The sequence below is a fragment of the Suillus subaureus genome (genome assembly GCF_016647635.1).
Source record: "Suillus subaureus strain MN1 chromosome Unknown BJ212scaffold_16, whole genome shotgun sequence".
In the NCBI taxonomy this organism is placed as follows: Eukaryota; Fungi; Basidiomycota; class Agaricomycetes; order Boletales; family Suillaceae; genus Suillus; species Suillus subaureus.
Genome location: NW_024538572.1, coordinates 741,410 through 753,207, shown reverse-complemented (window position 1 = coordinate 753,207; position 11,798 = coordinate 741,410). Strand labels below are relative to the sequence as shown.

Here is an 11,798-nt window from a genome sequence, read left to right as displayed (position 1 = left end):
GTCTACCTACATCTTAGAAGAAAACAATGCTTATCGTTCTTCCTAATAAGACAGCAAAATCATTCATTCCCATAAGACACTGATATTATCTTATCGCGTACACGACCTAGATGAGTTCAAACAGGTATCTTAACCTACGATCTCTTTCCAAATCTTCAGGTCCAAAACTAAATGGAAGTAATTCCCCAAGAGTAGATTCTCGTACTCCATCTTCCTTCTCTATGTAAGAAGAAGCAGCCAATAGGATGGGCATGTCGAGGGAACAAAATTCGCGAATTACTTGACGACACATCCCACAAGGCGCAATTGGCGAGGCAACGTCGCTAGCAGGTAATTAGTGTAAGAATTTGGGCAAGGGTAATAATGATATACGTTGTGACAGCGAGGGCCGCAAACTTACGCTTGCCTTCACTCTGATATCGAGATATTTAGTTCCCCACGAACGCTACTAGATCAGATAAGGTGGACGCACCACTGCCTTCACGAATGCAGTGCGCTCTGCACAAATAGTACCTCCTATGTATAGTAGCAAGACTGATGAGTAGCAAGAGCCAAGTAGAATCTTGAAAGACCGTATTCACCGTACGAGGCATTCTCGATATTAGCACCTTTGATGATTTCGCCGTCCTCAGTGAGAAGAGCAGCTCCCACACGAAATTTGGAGTAAGGCACGTATGCAAATGTCTTTGCTATTAAAATACTCATGAACTCAGTGTGCTCATTCAGGTTCTACTTTCAGAGCGATCATAGACTCATACCTTCAACTGCAGCTTTGAGTAGGCGATCGCGGTTTGAAGCCACGATATCTGCCATGAATAATTTGTTGGTGGGGATAGTTCAAACCAGAGGATGTCGATGAACGATCGAGCAGCGCGGTCAAGATATGCAGATCAAGACACAATCCGAGTCTGTCTGATCATAAAGTGATGCAGGTCACGTGTCACGCTAAAGGAGTCACAACTGTCGTTCAAACTTCTGCTGGAAAGTCCATATCTAAGACTTTCTCAGTGGCATCGTCACTGAGCGCAACGATTATCACAAACAGCGTCACCCACTATGTAGGCAGCTGTTCAGCATATGGATTTCATGACCGACTCAGAGGCTGACCATATATAATAAGAACATTGTTTGGTGTGTCTTTCTTTCCCCCTTATCAGACTATACTCAGCCTTTCACGGCAACAATATGAGCACGATTTCCACCACCCGTATCTACGTCCCATTCACTTGTGTCGTCCAACCGAATATTCCCTTGCTTTCTCGAAACCCAGCTTATCAACATTCAATGCTTCTTACAGCAATATACGAAAGTCCACTGCGTTCTCGAATTCTAATTCCACCTTTAGCACTCCCGTTTCTGCATCGGCGCCTCTCTATCCGTCCAATGATCAGGCTGAAAAACGCGAGCCGGGGCAGAGTGCTTTTTCACTGCCCAAGGCTTTCTCTAGCTCATCGGATAATAACAAGAAATTTTCACCAGCGGGTGTAGAGATTGCTGCAACAACCGTCTCGCTCTCTACACCTACCTTGCTCGTGTCCATGTTGAAGGCGAAACCAAAGCCAAAGGAGATGGAGGAACTGAAGGCCACGACGAAGCCAAAGCCCATCAGCCGTAACCTCTCGATATTTGGTCCCGAATTCCTATGCCCACAGGCGACTCCATCGCCTCCTTCACGTATCCCGCTGTCGTCTCCCATGGTATCTCCTGTTGCGGTATCCCTTACGTTTCTCTTGACTGCATCTCCGAGTACACCTGCCACCCCTGTGCTCGCTATCTAGACGCGTGCTACGCTTAGGATCTCATTTGGGAGTTTGAGGACCGTAAGTCCTGTTATGTCTGGCAAGAGTGGGATGGTTGCGCTTGGGAGTGCTTGCTTGATTTCACTTTCGATGGTCTGGTGTGAGCAGTGCTCGCAGACATTTATCTTATCCCAACTTTGATTTCCTCGTCCCTTCTGGCTTCATCTTTGTTCAAGCGTGTACCATCACCACCCATTCGTCATCGCTTACGTTCCTACTGCCTTCGCCCCTGTCCACATTTCTTTTTTTATACAGCTACCCCTTCTTTTGTACAGCGGTTCCTTTCCCCCTTCTTTGTACGACTGCCCTCGTCGCTACACACGTCGATAGTATTTTATGACAGGGGAATTGGATACGACGCATGTAATTTTGGTCGCATTTGTACTGATCAGCATGCACATGAATTAGAAGTTGTGAATTCTGCTCGTGTCGTGATTGACAATGCCACAAGGTCGCCTGTGTTGAATCAATGGTGTCATTGATGGGCTGAACCCATCACGTGACTGTAGCAAGAATACCGAATACCAAAGAGCACTTCGAAGATTGCGCTGGCAGGTTACGAACTGTTCTCCGATCTTTTACGGGGTTCAAACAATATTTCGCGCGAGTCACTGCCAGTCACTGCTTTGCGATTTCACCGACAACTGCCATTTTGGCCCGATGTCGGCATCCCTGAGGCCTGGATGCGCACTGTCTTTCTGATGCTAAAATACTTTACATAATCAATCAGATCAGATATCATTGCGATGATCCGTCAAATATCACTTCGGCAATGTGAGCGCTGGACTATGGTATATCAAGCACGAATGCGATCGTTACACGTTCACCAAGTTCCCCCGCTCGCTCACTCCCACTCCCATTCTCTAATAGTATGACCGTAGTCTCGAACGATCCCAGTTGGTGGCCGATCATCGATGCGAATCTTATATCCAGCTATTTTGTAGGTTCGTGAGAGTCAGCCGCATGGTGACGTCGATGACTTGATTAATCTTGGCTGTGGTTTCACAGTTGCCTCCTGTGTTGGGGTAATGTACGATTGGGGTGAGCAAGATTAAGTATGAAAAGACCACTAACATTATGGTATTTCTAGGACTTATGTTCGGACAGGAGGTAGGTTGACACCACTACAGGAGTAGTCATGTCGCTGAGAACGGTTTTGTAGGTGGAACTGGTCTGGGTGAGCGGACTCCACATCCATCCAAAGAACGATATGAAAATACCACAACTAATTTGCGGCAGAGGCAACGCTGGTCCTTGATGACCATTTTGTATCTCTTTGTATGTAGCCTTCGTTTGTAAACGTGGTTGGCAAGTTGTACTGACGTGAACATATCCTAGGTACGATATGTTGGGATAGGATATGCCGTGTATGTTTGGACGTTTAAGCCATTGATGTTGCGCTCATTACCCATCTCTCACGATCAGGCTCAGTCTACTGTGTACGTGCGCTCACACACATCATGTTTGTTCTGACCAGCAACATACCATACTCCAGTATGGGTTCCGACAATTTCGACGACAGATGCAGTGAGTATTTCGCACCGATGCCTTCCATTTTGTCTGAACAATTGAACTACCATACACAGGGGTGAGTGAGATTCTCGAACAACTCGTTGATTCAACATAACAACTCCCACAGTTGTGAGTTTGTTTCGAGCCTGTGATCCTCAAAAGCTGATAACTAATGTTACTGAATGTGTTAGGCAGTACCATGTACGACGTGTTTGATTGGACGGGTATCGCTTCAGATGCAATTCTGGGTGGTGAGTATACACTATGTGATATTGACTTGACTGAAATATCATGCAAGTCATCGTGATCGCTCGGTTACATTCCATGTATCTGGGTTCCAGAAAGGTGTTGATATTTCTCGTCGTCATCTTTGTGGCCATCAGAATCGCCAACATAGTGACGATCGCAATAACGATGACGCAGATTTCAGGAGGTAAGCTTTAATCATGTATGAAATGTTTAAGTGCATCAGGCTTGACAAATACCAGAGGGATTCATTCTCTTCGGCACCTTTCAGTGCATGATTAACTATGCGGGAGATGCCTATCTTTTGATTTCCATGACTTGGATACTTGGCACTGTATGGGAGGTCCTTGTACTGTGTCTTGCAGTCTGGATCGCTGTAATGCACTTCCGTGAAATGCGACAGAACCCAACAAGAGGAATTCTTGGGGATTGTTTCAGGGTGTTAATGAAAACCCACGTGAGTTACTTTGCGAGGTGAGCTCACAATGTTAATGTGGTTTTCTTGTCTTTTGCTAAATTTCTGCTGTGCAAGCTTCCTTGTAGTTTCTTGTTTTGAAATGAGTTATTTGTCTCCAACGCTCTCAACGGTATGCCGATCTGTCATTGACCTCTGCATGCGGTCATTACCTATCACTTCTACAGGACTTGCCTTACCTAGAAACCCAGATTTATTCTGGCTTCGTTCAAATCTTCCAAATCGCGCAGATGTTCGTGCTGGGACCACGCCTCATCCTTAGCTTGCGAGAATATCACACTAAGCTCGTGGCCGACTCCGATGCAGCAACCGTGATGACTCCAATTGCTTTCCAGGAGCGCGTCCACGTGAAAACTAGCAGTAGCGTATAGCATGGGAGATACTCGATATGATCTACAATTGGTGGCTAGTCCGTAGGGAGCGGTATTTATTTTTATTTCTTCCAAGCTATGTTGTGGTACTTATTGTAGTCAATTTTTCCGAAGAAGTCTCGCCCTTAAAAATCTGCACAAAAAGACACTTCGACCGTGAGGACGGAATCTGGGGCCATTCACGACAAAGATCATGATGAGGGTTTTTTTGCGATCAAGCAATCGTGCTTTGGTACAAATATGATCGCATGATTTTTTCTTCGTTTTTTGTAGTGAAAGGATATCGGTGTCCTCTACGCGCCGACCACGACAAGGCGCAATTGGCTGTCGTCCTCGCGATGCGAAGAGTGAAGCTGTATCCAAGATGACACGTCATTAATTTCCCATTACGGCAGCTACTAGTATGGTCATTGACGATCGCCGTGAGTAAAAACCTTATCTTGCAGAGACTATCGCTTCGTCATTGCTTTTGCCCAAATTTGTTTTAATCAAGAGTACTTATTCCTCCCATAGCCAACGTTTCTGTAAAATTCCACTGTCTCATTAATATTCTCGAAGTATCTCTGTGTTATTTTAATTTCACCTTTAGCACTCCCGTTTCTGGATCGGCGCCTCTCTGTCCGTCCGAGGATCAGGCATAGACAGAATGCTTTTTCACTGCCCAAGGCTTTCTCTAGCTTGTCAGATGATAACAAGAAAATTTCACCAGTGAGTGTAGAGATTGCTGCAACAACCGTTTCGCTCTCTACACCTGCCTTGCTCGTATCCGCGTCGAAGGAGAAACTCAAGCCAAAGAAGATGGAGGAGCTGAAGGCCACGACGAAGTCAAAGCCCATCAGCCACAGCCTAATGGGCAACCTCTCAATGTTTAGTCCTGAACTCCTATATCCACAGGCAACCCCATCCTCTCCATTACATATCCCACTGTCGTTTCCCATTGGATCTCCTGCTGCGGTACCCTTACGTCTCCCTTGACTGCATCCCTGAGTACACCTGCCACCCCCGGCCCCTGTGCTCGCTATCCAGATGCGTGCTACGCATATTATCTCATTTGGGAGTTTGAGGGTTGCGAGTCCTGTTATATCTGGTGAGAGTGGGATGGCCGCGCTTGGGAGTGCTTGCTTAATTTCACTTTCGATGGTCTGGTGTGGGCAGTGCTCGCAGACATCTATCTCATCCCAACTTTGATTTCCTCGTCCCTTCTGGCTTCATCTTTGTATATCTGTTTCATCTGATGAGTTCATTTGATTTCTTTCTTTCCCCTTTCTTTTACACTTGATGTCCTTTCTTTGCATCTTGTTTGTTCGGTGTTCGCAGGTTACTTCTTACTTATTTTTCTCAATCTTTTCTTGCTGTTGCCCTTTTGAAAGCTGACCTAGTTTCTGAGTTTTTTTCTGTTCGTTCTGTTCGCCTTCACTTCATACTTTGACCTCGCTCCTATCTCTTCCGCCTATTTCGTTCCTGTCCAACCCTTCGCTCCTGATTTCGGTTTCCAATCGTCAAAGGTATGTCTCGCATGTTCCTCACCTCATATATGCCGACGATCCATATTTCATTCTGTATTTCTCAGGACGCCCACACTCGCTCGTTCGTTCACCATCATGCACGTTTATACGCTCCTTAATTCTCCTCTTTCAACAGCCACTGTCATTCTCGTTCATACCATGAAACACGCAGTTCACATTCCCTATTTTTCGGTTTCTTGATCTCATCAATATCGGTTGCTGCGTCTCCTTGGGCAGTTTTTTTTTCAAGGATGGAGAAAATTCTCCCTCTCTCAACCGACTATTCACTCCTTAAGGTCATCGACGACCATGATCTATCTATTCACCGGTGCATCCATCCCATTTCGTTTTTACTTGTGTACCACCCAACTAGAGTCATCACACATTCATTAACTTCGCATTCAAGCGTGTGGCAGTCGTACAAAAAGGGTGGGAAGTCGTACAAAGAAGGGGGAAAGGGGCGGTTGTACAAAAGAGAGGGTAGCTGTACAAAAAAAAGAAATATGGACAGAAACGGAGGCAGTAGGAACGAAAGCGATGACGAATGGGTGGTGATCCGGTACGAGGTCGGCTGAAATACCTGTATTGATCAATGGTGTCATTGATGGGCCGAGGCCGAACCCATCACTTGACTGTAGCAAGAATACCGGAATACTTCGAAGATTGCGCTGGCAGGTTACGAACTGTTCTCCAATCTTTTGCGGCGTTCAAACATTCCACGCGAGCTACTGCTTTACGATTTCGCCAACAACTGCTGTTTCGATCCAATCGGTATCCCCGGATGCGCATTGTCTTTCTCATGAAATCCATGCTGAAACACTTACTTTAATCAATCAGTATCAATCCCTCAAATATCACTTCGGCGATGTAAGCACTGGATTGTGGTATATCAAGCACACATGCGATCGTTACATATCCACCAAGTTCCCCCGCTCGCTCGCTCCCACCCTCTAATAGTATGACCCTAGTCTCAAACGATCCCAGTTGGTGGCCGATCATCAATGCAAATCTCATTTTCAGCTATTTTGTAGGTTCGTGAGAGTCAGCCGCATGACGACGTTGATGACTCAACTAACCTTGGCTGCGGTTTCGCAGTTGCCTCCTGTGTTGGGGTAATGTACGATTGGGGTGAGCAAGATTAAGTATGAAAAGACCATTGACATTATGGTATTTCTAGGACTTACATTCGGACAGGAGGTAGGTTGACACCATTACAGGAGCGGCCATCTCGCTGAGAACAGTTTAATAGGTAGAATTAATTTGGGTGAGCGGATTCCTACATCCATCAAAAGAACGATGTGAAAGTACCACAACTAATTTGCGGCAGAGGCAACACTGGTCCCAGATGACCATTATGTATCTCCTTGTATGTAACTTTTGCTTTTGAATGTGGTGAACACATTGTACTGACGTGAACACATCCTAGGTACGATATGTTGGGATAGGATTTGCCGTGTACGTTTGGACGTCCAAGCCATTGATGTTGCACTCATTACCCAACTCTCATAATCAGGATCAGCCTACTGTGTACGTGTGCTCACACCCACCATGTTTGTTCTGACCAGCAACATACTCTAGTATATGTTCCGACAATTTCGACGACAGATGCAGTGAGTATTTCGCACCGATGCCTTCCATTTCTGTCTAAACAATTGAACTACCATACACATAGGGGTGAGTGAGATTCTCGAACAACTCGTCGGTTCAATATAACAACTCCCACAGCTGTGAGTTTGTTTCGAACCTGTGATCCTCCCAAGCTGATAACTAATATTGCTGGATATGTCAGGTCTTGCCATGTACGACATATTTGATTGGATGGGTATCGTTGCAGACGCGATGCTGGGCGGTGAGCATACATTTTTGTGATATTGACATGACTGAAATGTCATGCAAGTCATTATGATCGCTCGGCTACATGCCATGTATCTGGGTTCCAGAAAGATGCTGATATTTCTCGTTGTCATCTTTGTGGCCATCACAATCGCCAATGTAGTGTTGACCATAATAACGCTGACGCATATTTCAGGAGGTAAGCTTTAATTATAAATGAAATGTTTAAGCACATCAGGCTTGACAGATACCAGAGGAATTTATTCTCTTCGGCACCTTTCAGTGCATGATTAACTATACGGGGGATGCCCATCTTTTGATTTCCATGACTTGGATACTTGGCACTGTATGGGAGGTCCTTGTACTGTGTCTCGCAGTCTGGATTGCTGTGAAGTACTTCCGTGAATTGCGACAACACTCAACGAGAGGAATTGTTGGGGATTGTTTCAGGGTATTAATTAAAACTCACACGAGTTACTTTGCGAGGTGAGCTCATAATCTGAATATGGTTATCTTGTTTTTTTGCTAAATCTCTGCATGTGCAAGTTTCCTTGTAGTTTCTTGTATTGAAATGAGTTATTTGTCTCCAACGCTCTCAACGGTATGCCGATCTGTCATTGACCTCTGCATGCGGTCATTACCTATCACTTCTACAGGACTTGCCTTACCTAGAAACCCAGATTTATTCTGGCTTCGTTCAAATCTTCCAAATCATGCAGATGTTCATACTGGGACCGCGCCTCATCCTTAGCTTGCGAGAATATCACGCGAAGCTCGCGACCGACTCCGACACAGCTCCCATTATGACTTCAATTATTTTACAGGAGCGTGTCTATGTGGAAACTAGCAGTAGCGTATAGTATGGGATACTGTAGAGATACGCACCTAAGTTCGTCACACCGTCACACGCCTAGCGAATCGAACCTATTTTGTGTGACAGTCACACCAATTTTGAGGCCGTCGAACCTAAACTGTGACACACGGTAAAAACATGAAAAAAAGTCTGACCTTGTACTGAGTGTTTGCCATGTGTCTGCGCTTGCTACAGCCCCCAGCCTCAACTTCCTTAGACCTATTCACTGTAGATTGAAGCTCTGTGTCATCCACTGGCAGGCTCTGCCTAACGGTCATCGGACCTAAGCATAGCGTGTCACACGTCACACACCCCCTGCGAACCTTCGAACCTAACGTTCATTTGGTCACACCTCAATAGGGCCGAACCTAAGTGCGTATCTCTACAGTATACTTAATATGATCTATAATCGACGACTAGTCTTTAGGGAGCGGTTTTTATTTTTATTTCTTCCAAGCTATATTGTGGTACTTATGATGATTAATTTCGGAACATTCAAAAACATGATTACTGGCCGCAGAAAAGAGGCGTTCCAAAAATACAAGAGGAAGCAGATTCTTTGCGAGTTCGAACGAATCCGAATTATGGAATCTCTCAACTGACCTCAACGTTCAACCTTGGTGTCACCACATGAAGCATCGCATTTTATTTATGATGATTATGTTCCAAACATTGAAACGCCATATTCCAAGTTTCTAGACACCAACCAATCTGCAGCCCACACTGATGAACTACACACATAGCATAGGCTGTGCGAACGCAGGATCAGTCTACGAAGTAGGCGGGGTGCAGGGGAACGAGGTTCCTTAGGGTGAGATAAGGCATTTATGCATGATTTCTTGGTTTTCTTCCGTCCAATATTGCTGAAACAACCGTCAGGGGGACGTCGAGAACTAAAGACATAAATTGAACTTAGTACATCCCCAAGTGAACCAAATGTCGCTTCCGAGTTGACCCAATCCAGCGTCCCCACATTTTTGAGATTACCTGGAAGTCACTTCACGTCGATAACACTACCAATGACGATGTCAACATGTCAGTGCCAAGCGTCGTGGCGCCCAACACCATCCATATCAAGACCCTATGTCGGTTGTTAATCGATGGCTTTATGCCAGCTGCAATGTCTGCCGGACTTGGAGCAGTGTGCGAGTCAGAAGAATTGAATAATTATAGGTGACGCAGCACATTAGGTATAATATTGGAAGTCATAAATTATCACTGATCTATGTTATTATATCGCAAGGGGATCACATTTCTGCCCACAATACCGGCCCCATCACGCTGCCTATAGTCCATAGCTATACCATAAAAATCAGTCAACATGTTCCAAAATGGCATTGGATGACCTTACGACATTAAGTGCTTTTACAAAAAGCAATGGGTATTCATGAATTTGCGGAGCAGATTTATTTCCAGGTCTGGGATGGGTGAACAACACCCAGATGGAGTAAAACGCTATGGAAAGAGAACTGCGTGCCAGCAGTAACGGAGAAGCAGCGATCCTGGGGATTCCGGAACCAGGTAAGCATGATTGTGACAACTATCAACATATGACTGACCCGGATGCTAATGACATGGGTTCCTCGGAATACTCGGGACCTTGCCCGAAAAACTTGAATGCTCCATCCTGCAGAATCTCAAACCCCTCGCCTACGTACATCGACAACCATAAGCCTTCAAGCATTCGACAGCTAACATTGGCGTACCTTCAGCTGCGAATAGGCCAGCCCAACTCATACTCATAGTATTGATAGTGGATGCGAGCGGTTTTCTCATGTAGGTCCACTTCCGGAGGACGGCTGAGATTTCATCCCAGTTACCAAAGTTCTCGATGCGGGCCAGGAGATCAGAGAGGATGACTACATCATTCAAGGCGACCGTCATTCCACCCGCGGTTAACGGATGGCGCATATTTAATGAGTCTCCCAGTAGAAACGCGCCTGCCCTACTAGACTCTCCCTGCTTTGTGGGCGGAAGATAATAATGCGGGACTCGTCGCAAACGCGACGTTTCCAGAGCATCGAGAATGGGCGCGCGTACCGATGATGGAAGCTGAGGAACAACGTCGCGCAATATATGCTCCTGCGATATTGATAGTAAGCGGGGGCGATCACAACCACACAACAAGAATTACAAACCTTGAGGTCTGGCGGCGCCGCCTTCAGTTCGACCAGCATCCGATATTCGTTGTTGGGGAGCTCATAAAGGACGACCGGTCCAGCACCTTTCAGTACAATCATAGTTGCATACTTGGGTACCGGCAGCTCCAAGTCTCTCACAATCAGACCTGCCAAGTAACCCTTTTGCGAAGGCTCATACGGCATGTTCCCGAGGACAGCAGTCCTGAACTTGGATAAAGAGCCATCCGCGAGAACGACGAGGTCAGCAAAGTATGACTCTGACTGACCATCCGCATTGGAAGCGCGAACACCTATTACGCGATGCGTGTCCTCGTTCTCGATGAGGCCGGTTACTGTGGTCTCGATCATGTCGACATTGGGCGCCCGCCGTGCATGATCACGCAAAGCCATGATAAATTCTCCATGTTCAAAAGCTCGCCCTTCATAGCCTTCAGGGAATGACGCGCAAATGCCCTGCTCCCCTCGCAGAACGTAAAACCCTGACAAGGAAGCAGAGCCAAAATCCCCGAGGCATGACTCCAGACCAAGTTTCTTGAGCGAGGTAATGCCACCAGGCTGGAGCAACTCGGCAACCATACGATCTGGCCTCGAGAAGGAACGTTCAAGTAGAGCTATCCGCAGAGGAGCGCTACGCTTAGCATACGTCTTTGTGGCAAGGGCATAGGCAAGGGTTGGGCCTGCTACACCGGCACCAACAATGAGCACGTTGTAAGAAGAAGACATTATGGCGAGACGGAGGGTAGAGACGGAGGATTATGACAGGCAGCGCTCACCTGGTATTTATTCGTCGAAAAAATAGGATGATTAAAAAATACACGCGTCGGATAGCGCACTAGTCTTGCCAGAAGGCCGTTGGACACAAGTTGGATGGTCTGCTAATACCCGGATGCCATCGATTCCGGTAGGATTTTCACTCCCGATCCAATAATTTCCGGCTGTCATATTAATGCCTCACATGCTTTTAGGATAGTTCAGGGATGTTCTCGTACACAGTGGAGTCTATCCTCCATTACTCGTCCGAAAATTTCGGTTCCTTGGAATTTCAGGGTACGAGCAATAACCG

At 46.2% G+C, this 11,798-nt stretch overlaps 4 protein-coding genes across 4 annotated transcripts; 1 reads left to right on the top strand and 3 right to left on the bottom strand.

Moving 5' to 3' along the window:
- Positions 1-106: 106 nt before the first annotated feature.
- On the bottom strand, positions 107-813 carry BJ212DRAFT_1271905 (cytidine deaminase; the record flags this gene model as incomplete). Its single annotated transcript, XM_041330986.1, has 5 exons — positions 107-323; positions 373-413; positions 473-516; positions 582-689; positions 759-813. 5 exons carry the CDS (start codon positions 811-813, stop codon positions 107-109), a joined length of 465 nt encoding a protein of 154 aa, XP_041193201.1.
- A 574-nt stretch (positions 814-1,387) lies between these two features.
- BJ212DRAFT_1299771 (uncharacterized protein) lies at positions 1,388-1,696 on the bottom strand (the record flags this gene model as incomplete). The annotated part of the gene is made up of 1 exon (XM_041332920.1): positions 1,388-1,696. The coding sequence occupies one exon, from the start codon at positions 1,694-1,696 to the stop codon at positions 1,388-1,390; it is 309 nt and encodes a 102-aa protein (XP_041193200.1).
- Positions 1,697-5,130: 3,434 nt separating this feature from the next.
- On the top strand, positions 5,131-5,579 carry BJ212DRAFT_1355226 (uncharacterized protein). The gene is made up of 2 exons (XM_041335659.1): positions 5,131-5,490; positions 5,559-5,579. The coding sequence occupies exon 1, from the start codon at positions 5,202-5,204 to the stop codon at positions 5,376-5,378; it is 177 nt and encodes a 58-aa protein (XP_041193199.1). The 5' UTR covers positions 5,131-5,201; the 3' UTR covers positions 5,379-5,490; positions 5,559-5,579.
- A 4,704-nt stretch (positions 5,580-10,283) lies between these two features.
- Positions 10,284-11,554, bottom strand: BJ212DRAFT_1461644 (squalene epoxidase-domain-containing protein; the record flags this gene model as incomplete). The annotated part of the gene is made up of 2 exons (XM_041338922.1): positions 10,733-11,554; positions 10,284-10,676 (listed from the first exon to the last, which is right to left on the bottom strand). Coding segments are annotated over exons 1-2 (1,119 nt in total), but the record flags the coding sequence as incomplete, so codon positions are not given.
- Positions 11,555-11,798: the final 244 nt, after the last annotated feature.